Here is a 12,447-nt window from a genome sequence, read left to right as displayed (position 1 = left end):
GTAGGCTGTTCTCACTGTTTGTTTGTGGGTGATTGTTCCTGTTCGTGCGTTCATTGTTTTTTCATTGTTCTCTTGTTCAGGACTACGAAACGTTGGTTTCGTTTTGTTTATTGTTTTGTTCGTCTAGAAAAGTATTCTAATAAATATGGATACATACCACGCTGCGTTTTGGTCCTGGTCTCCTTCAACCAACGACGAGAGTCGTTACAGAATCACCCACCAACCTCGGACCAAGCAGCGTGGTAAGGGGCAGCAGCAGCAGGAGCAGCGATCGCAGGACTTATGGAATTGGGAGGAAATTCTGGACAGCGGAGGACCCTGGGCACAACCGGGAGAATATCGCCGCCCTCGTGAAGAGCTGGAGGCAGCTAAAGCCGAGAGGCGGTGGTATGAGGAGGCAGCACGGAAGCGAGGCTGGAAGCCTGAGAGTCAGCCCCAAAAATGTATTGGGGGGGGGCTAAAAGGGAGTGTGGCGAAGTCAGGTAGGAGACCTGCGCCAACTTACCGTGGAGAGCGAGAGTACGGGCTAAGCACACGTACAGGAGACACCGTGCGCTCTGTCTCCTGTACGTGTGCTTAGCCCGGTGCGGTACATTCCAGCTCCACGTATCGGCCGGGCTAGAATGGGCATCGAGCCAGGTGCCATGAAGCCGGCTCAACGTATCTGGCCTCCAGTACGTCTTCTCGGGCCGGTGTACATGGCACCAGCCTTACGCATGGTGTCCCCGGTTCGCCAGCACAGCCCAGTGCGGGTTATTCCACCTCGCCGCACTGGCCTGGCTACGGGAGGCATTAAACCAGGTAAGGTTGGGCAGGCTCGGTGCTTAAGAGCTCCTGTACGCCTTCACGGTCCTGTATATCTGGCGCCACCTCCTCGCCCCAGCCCAGTACCACCAGTGCCTACACCACGCACCAGGCTTCGAGTGCGTCTCCAGAGCCCTGTTCCTCCTCCACGCACTCGCCCTGTGGTGCGTGTCTCCAACCCGGTACCACCAGTTCCGGCACCACGCACCAAGCCTCCTGTTCGTCTCCAGAGCCCTGTGCGCCCTGTTGCTGCTCCCCGCACTAGCCTTGAGGTGCGTGTCCTTAGCCCGGTACCACCAGTTCCGGCACCACGCACCAGGCCTACTGTGCGCCTCAGCAGGCCAGAGTCTGCCGTCTGCCCAGCGCCGTCTGCGCTGTACGTCTGCCCAGAGCCGCCTGCACTGCCCGTCTGCCCAGCGCCGTCTGAGCTGTCCGTCTGCCCAGCGCCGCCTGCGCTGCCCGTCTGCCCAGCGCCATCTGAGCTGCCCGTCTGTCCTGAGCCTTCAAAGCCGCCCGTCTGTCCTGAGCCTTCAGAGCCGTCCGTCAGTCAGGAGCCGCTAGAGCCGCCCGCCAGTCAGGAGCAGCCAGAGCCGCCCGCCAGTCAGGAGCAGCCAGAGCCGCCCGCCAGTCAGGAGCAGCCAGAGCCGTCAGCCAGCCAGGAGCTGCCAGAGCCGTCAGCCAGCCAGGAGCTGCCAGAGCCGTCAATCAGCCAGGACCGGTCAGAGCCGCCAGCCAGCCAGGTCTCTGATTGGGAACCATATTTAGGTAGGCTGTCCTCACTGTTTGTTTGTGGGTGATTGTTCCTGTTCGTGCGTTCATTGTTTTTTCATTGTTCTCTTGTTCAGGACTATAGCGTCGTTGGTTTCGTTTTGTTTATTGTTTTGTTCGTCTAGAAAAGTATTCTAATAAATATGGATACATACCACGCTGCGTTTTGGTCCTCCTCTCCTTCAACCAACGACGAGAGTCGTTACACAAACTTCCAGATAGGAAGTGAAAATTTTGAAAATGGGCCTGCCTATTCAACTGGCTTATATTTATGGATCTGTATGCACTTCATACGCCTTCCACTAGATGTCAACAGGCAGTAGAAGGTTGAATGGGGTGTCTAGCTTGATGTGAGGCCCGAATGAGAGCTTTTGGAGTGACAGGTCCGCTCTTTTGTCAGTAGCTGCGCACAAGGGAACCTAACATTGTCTTCTGAAATGCGTTCGGTTTACACGACGAAATGCTCCGGCTCTGATTTTATTGGATACATATGAGAAAAACATCATAAAGTAGGATTTTTCAACCGAGTTTGACCAGTTTATTCAACGTTTATTGGGACTTTTGGAATTTTTCGTTCCATGCACAAACATTTATTGGACACGTGAGCTCCACATGGCTAGCCAAAGTTGCTAATTCGACAGAAGAAATGGACATTCTAAAACCAATTTATTCCAATTTATTCTTATAACATCATAACATGATGTTATAAGACTGTCATCTGATGAAGTTGTTCATGGTTAGTGATTAATTTTATCTCTATTTGTGGGTTTTGTGAAAGCTACCTATGCGGTGGAAACATGGTGAAAACATGGCGTTGTGTGTTTGGCTATTGTGGTGAGCTAATATAAATACATATTGTGTTTTCGCTGTAAAACATTTAAAAAATTGGAAATGATGGCTGGATTCACAAGATGTTTATCTTTCATTTGCTGTATTGGACTTGTGATTTCATGAAATTATATTATATGATATCCCTGTCCCGTTAGGCTAGGCTATGCTAGTCAGCTTTTTTGATGAGGAGGATCCCGGATCCGGGAGGGAGACTCGTTAGATTAAGGTGCATGTAAACTTCCGACTTCAGCTATATATTGAAAATGCTTTAAAACTTCTTATGGATCAAATCCCTTTAGCGGGATCTATTTGACAACATCCGGTGAAATGACAGAGCGCCAAATTCAAATTAAATTGCTATAAATATGAAACTTTCATGAAATCACACATGCAATACAACAAATTTAAGCTACACTTGTTGTTAATCCAGCCAACATGTCAGATTTCAAAAAGGCTTTACGGCGAAAGCAAACCATGCTATTATCTGAGGACAGCACCCCATCAAACAAAGACAGACAATCATAATTCTACCCGCCAGGCGCGACACGAAACTCAGAAATAAAGATATAATTCATGCCTTACCTTTGACAAGCTTCTTCTGTTGGCACTCCAATATGCCCCATAAACATCACAAATGGTCCTTTGTTCGATTAATTCTGTCGTTATATATCCAAAATGTCCATTTATTTGGCGGGTTTGATCCAGAAAAACACCGGTTCCAACTCGTGCAACATGACTACAAAATAACTCATAGGTTACCTGTAATCTTTTTCCAAACATTTCAAACAACTTTCCTAATACAACTTTAGGTATTTTTTAACGTAAATAATCGATAAAATTTAAGACGTGATAAACTGCGTTCAATACCGGAGGAAAACAAAGTGAAACGTGCTTTTCAGGTCACGCGCCTCTATCAAACAGTACACTTCACTCGACCCTCGTTCATTACTTAATGGAAAAACATCAAACAATTTCTAAAGACTGTTGACATCCAGTGGAAGCAATAGGAACTGCAAGCAACTGCCTTAGAATTCTAGATTCCCATTGAAAACTCATTGAAAAGCGAGTGACCTCAAATTTTTCCCCCCTGGATGGTTTGTCCTCTGGGTTTCGCCTGCCAGATAAGTTCTGTTATACTCACAGACATCATTCAAACAGTTTTAGAAACTTCAGAGTGTTTTCAATCCAAAACTACTACTAATATGCATATCCTAGCTTCTGGGCCTGAGTAGCAGGAAGTTTACTTTGGGCACGCTTTTCATCCGGAAGTGAAAATACCGCCCCCTAGCCTTAAGAAGTTTTCATCTTGAAAGAATGACTGCTGACTGCAAGTTTTTTCAGGATTGTATTAACAGTGAACTAATAAACATAATACAAAATATATAGGATTGTACCATGATTGTACCAGATTTGCACATTATTCTTGAACAGATTCTTCAAGCTCTCTCAAATTGGTTGTTGATCATTGCTAGAAAACCATTTTAAAGTCTTGCAATATATTTTCAAGACAATTTAAGTCAAAACTGTAACTAGGCCACTTAATATCATCTTGGCAAGCAACTCCAGTGTATATTTGGCGTTGTGTTTTAGGTTATTGTCCTGCTAAAAGGTGAATTTGTCTCCTAGTGTCTGCTGGAAAGCAAACTGAATCAAACTTTCTTCATGGGTTTTGCCTGTGATTAGCTCTATTACGTTTATTTTTATCCCAAAAAACTCCATGGTCTTTGCCGATGACAAGCATACCTATAACATGATGCAGCCACCACCATGCTTGAAATTATACCATGGGTGGGTCTAATCCTGAATGCTGATTGGTTAAAAACACATTCCAGCCGGTGTCCATTCCACAAGTTACCACCGGCTAAATCTATGACGTTAGAGTGCCTATTTACTCTATTCCATCTGACTGTGCAATCCACTGTCTCATCAGCCCAGCCAGGCACTTTATAAACTTGATCTCACTACAAAAAGCATTTAGACATTATCTCACATTTCTTTTAGACTAACATTTCGTTTTCAACAGGGGAGAGTTGTATAAACCTTGCTGTCTGTCTCTCCGACATTTGCAATATCGTTTCAATATTCAAATTCGATCTTCAGCTGTCCCATAGTAATGAACATGTCAGGAGTCTGGACGAGACAGACAGGCAGGCAGAGTTTCTCAGCCAGTCGAAATCATGAATCACCTGGCATAATTTTTCTGCATATATGCAAACGAAACAAAGTGCAGCTAGTTTTCAGTCTTTCCAGCTCCAGTTTGAAGTGATTGTGTTAGCTGTGTTGTTGGCTAGCTCCTCTTAACAACACTGTCCTATCGAGTGAACACATTTTCTATGCCAGGCGAAATAACACCTCATTAGCTCATTGTTATAGATGTATCCAAATATATTTCACTAGAAAACAGCTTAAACAAATGCAAATGTATCTTCTTTGCTGTTATTCTGGCTGCACATTTTGACGTGACTGTAAGTTAGCTGTAGTTGGCTAGCTAGCATGCAAGGGATAAGAACGTTGCCAGCCAGTGTGTCAAAATAACATTTAGAATGAATGACTGGGACCATCGCGTCTCTAGCAACCAAACCGATAGAATGAATGAAGGATGAAGGATGAAATAGTATGAATAAATTTATCAAAATAAAACTAATTATGAAAATATGCCAATCATTATTTGAATATGTTGGTACCTATTGTTGGTAAGACTATTGTCTCAGGCCTAATAAAACCCGTGCCAATCCTCCAAACACCGGTTTCTCTGGAATTATTACTTAAATATGAAGAGTAATACTCAGTGATGTGTTGTGTTGGATTTTCCTCAAACATAACGCTTTGTATTCAGGACATGCATGTCAGGATGCATGTTTTGAAAATATTTGTATTCTGTAGACTTCCTTCTTTTCACTGTGTCATTTAGGTTAGTATTATGGAGTAACTACAATTTTGTTGATCCATCCTCAATTTTCTCCTATCTTAGCCATTAAACCCTGAAACTGTTTTAAAGTCACCATTAGCCTCATGAAGAAATCGCTGAGCGGTTTCCTTCCTCTCCAGCAATTGAGTTAGGAAAGACGCCTGTATCTTTGTAGTGATTGGTGTATTGATACACGATTCAAAGTGTAATTAATAACTTCACCATGCATTTTCTTTTACCCACCTACCAATAAGTGCCCTTTGTTGCGAGGTTGAATGTGTTTGAAATTCCCTGCTTGACTTGATAATTGTATGTGTGGGGTACAGAGGTGAGGTAGTCGTTCAAAAATCATGTTAAACACTACTATTGCACACATCTTATTTTGTGACTTGTTAATATCGACCACATGGAGAATTCCGTAAATCATATTTCAATATGAATAAAGATTTGAGGACAAACACAATTTCATAAAATTATCTGCAATTTTTAAAGGAACCGGTTAACTTTGTCTTTCAGCTAGGTCTTTTTAATTTTTCGAAATTTGCACTAAGAATGGCATAATTCAAATCCAGCACTTTGACATGTCCCTCTGTGCACCCTCTGTCACTTCCTGGAAGTTTTTAACCCACTTAACCCCAAAACTTCTCCAAGTTGTCACCCTAGTTGTAAAGCCCTAGTTGTTTTGTTTATTTGCCAAAGTCTTGGTAAAATTCTCATTTCAATATCGTGAAATATTGTTTTCAAAAGAAACATTTAACATCTAATAGTGAAATCATAGTGTAAAAGCATGGGAGCTGGTTCTACTATTTTTGGCAATTTTCTGGTGTTTTGTGGTGGAAAACTGAGCGGGTCGAGCATAAAACGTCAACCTTGTTACCCATAGATAGACAGGCTAGAAATGTTTTAACAATAAATAAAAAATGTGAAGCTTCCATTTCCCCCGTCACAACAAGATTTCTGGCTGATTTAAGATTAAATCGTCAACCTTTTTTAAAAACATTCTGTTGAGGGCACTCACCCTTGGTCCCATGGAGCCCAGGACTCCCTTGTCTCCTGTTTCTCCCTGAGTTAGTAAGAAAAGGCTGTAAGACGTAGGAATATGCATGGTGTACATTCATACATTCATCACAAACTTAGACCGACAGTGGCTTAGAACAGAGTAGAATAATACATTATCCATTGGCTGAAAACAATATTTTGTTTTCTTTTCCACATTAACATTTACTCAATTGGAATGTTTAGTGTGCACTTTGTAATTGTAATTGTGTAATTCCTCAATATATCAATGTTGGCAAAGCATCATCAGCCATACACATGATTGAGAAGGGCAACAATGGATATGTAGTAATAATAATAATAATAATAGTTATCCGTCATGCAATGACCTTTGAACCTCTAGGGCCTGGGTTCCCTGCCTCTCCTGGCCCTCCCTGCAGGAGAGATAGACAGACAATGAGCAACAGTGGAATAGTAAGCCACCACATGACCCCTCTGTATGAACAGACACTTTTGATAGTAAGACAAGGCCATACTGCAAAAAGGCATTCATATGACTAAATATCTTAAATACTGTGACTTTAAACATTTTCTAGGCCACATCACAGAGGAATATAAAATTAAATCAAAGGTGGCACGGAAGGCTAAGCAGAAGTTTATTCTTGATGAAATTCTTCATGTTTGCTTCATAAAATCCAATGGCCTTTTGGCATAATAAGAAATTCAATCAAATTATGTTTATTTGAACTCCAGTAACTGCAAATGGAGGGTTTCTTCCCTTTGGTACTCTGTTTGAAAAGGATGTCAATGCTGTGGGTCCCTGTCCCTGTTTAGTCTGGAACAAAAATCACCTGTAGGGTAGCTGCCATGCATAAACAATGGTAAACTCATACTGTACATATCTGATTCACTCTTGTGTTATTACTCTTGTGCTTTCCCAGAGGAAAACCCAAAACCCAGTGTTTTCTGTTCCCACTCTCATTCCAAATGAATATTTACTAGTATGATAATCACTAATTAAGCTATCTTTGTCCTTACAAAGTGCAGTACATTAGCAACAATGACATTTGAGGTGTGACAATCTTCAACTTTACCCTGGCTAGAAAACTTTTGGCGATACAAGCCAGTATTCTGAATATATACAAAACAGAATGTTACTTCATCAATGTGTAATACTAAATAAAGGAAGACCTCTACCATTGGTCAAAGTTTTGAAAAACCTTAATTCATTGAATCTTCCTGGTCTACTTCCTAATCTATCAGAACCTTCCTAATCTACTGTGAACTGAAGGCTTTCTTCATCTTGCAAGTTTGGGAACATAAAAGCCACTAGAGAGCAGCAAATACTGTAACAATGATCCAAAAGGTAGAGCTTAGAATGTTAGAAAAATAACATACACTTGCTTGAAACTAAAATGTGTGCCTCTCAAATCACATCACTGAATGGTCTCTCTTGTGTCCCAAGCCAGCTTCCCCGCAATCACCCCCTCCCCTGCCCCCCACCCCTCTGGTTAACCCCCAACACTGACCTTTTGACTGGGTGGTCCAGTCTCGCCCCGCTCTCCTTTGCCTGGTGGGCCCAGTTCCCCTCTCTCACCCTGGAGACAGCGTAGAAGAAAGACACTTCCAGTAATTGGGACCTGGAGGGCTCCATGTCTCGCTGACTCCTTTACCCATGGATGGATCTCCCATCATCATTACATGAATGCACACACTGGGCTCTATTTTAACAAATCTAATGCAATGGTAAATCTTAGCTCTGGGAGTAGGGCTATAGGTCTGGGGATGTCAGAAATATTTTTGATATTTTCACTGCGGCAATTATGAGCGCAATAGCTAGCGGTGGCATGAAAGGGATGGGTTTTGATGAAAACATTTATTATAAGTGTGATGAGGGCTTGGCCACTCACTTTCTTAATACTGTATGCCATTGTCTCAAGTTCTGTAGGTAATTGACGGTCTTTGCATCATCATCATCTCAGTTTATTAAATACCCTAGGCTACAGTAATGAGAAATAGCAACAGTAAAAAAAAATACATTCAGTGTTTGCTCAATATTCTTAGTATTTGGTATTTATTAGGATCCCTAATTAGCTGTTGCCGAGGCAACGGCTACTCTTCCTGGGGTCCAAACAGGAAACACAACAAATCAAATACATAATATACAGCACCAGTCAAACGTTTGGACACACCTACTCATTCAAGGGTTTTTCTTTATTTTTACATTTTTCTACTTTGTAGAATAATAGTGAAGACATCAAAACATTTGAAATAACATATATGGAATCATGTAATAACCAAAAAAGGGTTAAACAAATCTAAAAATATTTTATATTTGAGATTCTTCAAAGTAGCCATGCTTTGCCTTGATAACAGTTTTACACACTCTTGGCATTCTCTAAACCAGCTTCATAAGGAATGCTTTTCCAACAGTCTTGAAGGAGTTCCCACATATGCTGAGCACTTGTTGGCTACTTTTCCTTCAGTCTGTGGTCCAACTCATCCCAAACCATCTCAATTGGATTGAGGTTGGGTGATTGTGGAGGCCAGGTCATCACTCTCCTTCTTGGTCAAATAGCTGTTACACAGCCTGGAGGTGTGTTGGGTCATTGTCCTTTTGAAAAACAAATTATAGTTCCACTAAGTGCAAACCAGATGGGATGGCGTATTGCTGCAGAATTCTGTGGTAGTCATGCTGGTTAAGTGTGCCTTGAATTCTAAATAAATCACTAACAGTGTATTTGTATTTATTACTCTTCCTGGGTTCCAGCAAAATTAAGGCAGTTTATACAACTTTAAAACATTACAATGCATTCACAGATTTCACAACACACTGTGTGGCCACAGGCCCCTACTCCACTACTACCACATATCTACATTACTATATCCACGTGTATGTGCAGTACGTGTGTGTGTGTGTGTGTGTGTGTGTGTGTGTGTGTGTGTGTGTGTGTGTGTGTATGCGTCAATGTTTGTGTTTCTTCACAGTTCTCGCTGTTCCATAAGGTTTTTTTAATCCGTTTTTTAAATCAAATTTTACTGCTTGCGTCAGTTACTTGATGTGGAATAGAGTTCCATGTAGTCATGGCTCTATGTAGTACTGTGTGCCTCCCATAGTCTGTTCTGGACTTGGGGACTGTGAAGAGACCTCTTGTGGCATGTCTTGTGGGGTATGCATGGGTGTCCGAGATGTGTGCTAGTAATTTAGACAGACAGCTCGGTCCATTCAACATGTCAATACCTCTCATAAATAATAGTAGTGATGAAGTCAATCTATCCTCCACTTTGAGCCAGGACAGATTGACATGCATATTATTAATAGCTCTCTGTGTACATCCAAGGGCCAGCTGTGCTGCCTTGTTCTGAGCCAATTGCAATTTTCCTAAGTCCTTTTTTGTGGCACCTGACCACACGACTGAACAGTAGTCAAGGTGCGACAAAACTAGGGCCTGTAGGACCTGCCTTGTTGATAGTGTTGTTAAGGCAGAGCATCGCTTTATTATAGACAGACTTCTCGCCGTCTTAGCTACTACTGCATCAATATGTTTTGATCATGACAGTTTACAATCTAGGGTTACTCCAAGCAGTTTAGTCATCTCAATTTCCACATTATTTATCACAATATTTAGTTGAGGTTTAGGGTTTAGTCAGTGTTTTGTTCCAAATACAATGCTTTTATTTTTAGAAAAATGTATGGCTAACTTATTCCTTTCCGCCCACTCTGACACTAACTGCAGCTCTTTGTTGAGTTTTGCAGTCATTTCAGTCGCTGTAATAGCTGACGTGTATAGTGTTGAGTCATCCGCATACATAGAAACTCTGGCTTTACTCAAAGTCAGTGGCATGTCGTTTGTAAAAATTGAAAAAAGCAAGAGGCCTAAACAGCCACCCTGGGAAATTCCTGATTCTAACTGGATTATACTTGAGAGGCTTCCATTAAAGAACACCCTCTGTGTTCTGTTAGACAAGTAACTCTTTATCCACATTATAGCAGGGGATGTAAAGCCATAACACATACGTTTTTTCCAGCAGTAGACTATGATCAATAATGTCAAAAGCTGCACTGAAGTCTAACAAGACAGCCTTTGTATAATTTATCTTTGTTTCATAGTGTAGTTAATTTTTATTCTTATTTAGTTTAGTCGCATGATTTCTTAATTTGCAGTACGTTTGGCAATCAGTTGGGCTGCCAGCCTTAATTGCCATACCTTTTGCCTCATCCCTCTCAACCATACAATTTCTCAATTCCTCATCAATCCAAGTGTCACCAGCAAAGCACCCACAAACCATCACACCTCCTCCTCCATGCTTCACAGTGGGAAGCACACATGTGGAGATCATCTGTTCACCCACTCTGCGTCTCACAAAGACTTGGCGGTTGGAACCAAAAATCTCAAATTTGGATTCATCAGACCAAAGGACAGATTTCCACAGGTCTAATGTCCATTGCTCATGTTTCTTGGCCAAAGAAAGTCTCTCTTCCAAGCGCTACATGGTCACTCCCCACATCATTGCATAGAACAGAAAATATACGAGAGTTTAGGGGTCTTGCTTTAACAAAGTTAACCATTTTCACTGTAGTGTCCAAAACATATTTCCAGGTGTCAGGCATTCCATTGGCAGCAAGAGCCTCTCGGTGGATTCTGCAGTGTACCCAAGTGGCGTCGGGAGCTACTGCTTACACGCGCATTACCATTCCACTATGTCTCCCTGTCATGGCTTTTGCGCCAACAGTACAGATACCAACATGAGCAGCAGCTAAGTTTGGCTATATACGGACCATCAGTTGTCACGACTCCTACCGAAGGTGGCTCCCCTTCCTGTTCGGGTGGCGCTCGGCGGTCGTCGTCACCGGCCTACTAGCTGCCACTGACTTTTTTCTCCCCCTCCTTATTTGTTTATTGGTTACACCTGTTTTTAGTTAGGGTGATTAGTAGGGCTTTATTACCCAGCAGGCCCGCCTGTTGGGTGTGCGGGATTGTTTTGTGTACTGTTAGTACATGGGTGTATGTCACGGTTCGTGGTAGTTGTATTTTCGGAACTATTTTGTTCCCCTTGTGTGTTGGGGCATTTGGTTGGAGTGGCGTCGTGTTTCACCTTTGTGGTGATTAAAAGTTACGCTACTCTGAACTCTCTGTCTCCTGCGTCTGACTCTTTCCTCCACTACACCCCGGGCATTACATTAGTGGAATTCCCGCAAGAGAATGTGACTGGATGATAATTATTTGACTAGGCTACCTGTGTTTGACATTGTGTTATTTCGCTGAAAAGTAGATGGTCAAAAAAAATTGGGTGGTGAAACGAGGCTACTCAGGTGAGAAAAAAACCTCACCCAAATGTATAGCCCCATTGGAAAATATAAATGGACTGTTTGAAAATGTGAAGGAAAAAAAATGTTATTGTTAATTGGAAATAAATAATTTACATGTAGTGATTTCTTTATCAAGTTGAATGAACGCAAGTCAAAAAGCTAGAACTGACATACACAAAAATCTACTAAGGTAGATAACCAACCACATGTAAAAAGTACAAGTAAAACGTTTATGTAACCGTTACTGAGAAACTAGTATGGAAGCACAAAGCTCCTGAAATCTTCACAATACCATGGTTAATTGAAAATAGAACTGTTGTATGTAAAGTGCTTTTTTCATTTAGAAGTTAGGACGAATGTAACTCAGAGCTAGAGCTGACAACTGATTAATTTGGGAGGTACTAGTTCTGATTGTTCTGAATAAATGTTTTCAATAATTTCTAATGATTTTTCTCAATCCAATAGTGTTTCAATAACACAATTAAATTAAGTAGATCAGTATTAATACTTTCATGTGAAAAATAAGATGTATAATAAGATGTAACTACTGTACAAAATTGAATTAAAGGTCCTGCACAGTCAAACAATTTGAAGGTATTTGGATGAAACCAGATCAATATAGGAATACCAAAGTATGAAAAATCACTGCTGCTTCTACATTGATCAAGTTTGATCAAAAGGTTACTGGCCCCATCCCCCATGTCAAACACTTGGATTCAGGAGGCAGGATTATAAAGTTTTTTTTGTGTCATACACCGATGGTAACATCTTATTCTCATATCTAATTTAAATAAGTACTGCCTTGTAACCAACATCGCAGAAGGCATTT

General features: G+C 41.7%; 1 protein-coding gene across 1 annotated transcript in view; it reads right to left on the bottom strand.

Moving 5' to 3' along the window:
* LOC111951675 (collagen alpha-1(XXV) chain) overlaps positions 1–12,447 on the bottom strand; it is a 140,151-nt gene that overhangs the window by 46,719 nt on the left and 80,985 nt on the right. Inside the window, exons 13-15 of the mRNA XM_023969897.2 lie at positions 7,837–7,905; positions 6,697–6,741; positions 6,330–6,374 (exon numbers count right to left, since the gene is read on the bottom strand). Coding sequence (XP_023825665.2) covers positions 6,330–6,374; positions 6,697–6,741; positions 7,837–7,905 — 159 coding nt within the window. The remainder of the gene's footprint in view (positions 1–6,329; positions 6,375–6,696; positions 6,742–7,836; positions 7,906–12,447) is intronic.

The sequence above is a fragment of the Salvelinus sp. IW2-2015 genome, linkage group LG3 (assembly GCF_002910315.2).
Source record: "Salvelinus sp. IW2-2015 linkage group LG3, ASM291031v2, whole genome shotgun sequence".
Classification (NCBI taxonomy): Eukaryota; Metazoa; Chordata; class Actinopteri; order Salmoniformes; family Salmonidae; genus Salvelinus; species Salvelinus sp. IW2-2015.
Note: the sequence above shows the minus strand (reverse complement) of the source record. Positions and strands in the feature narration are given on the sequence as shown.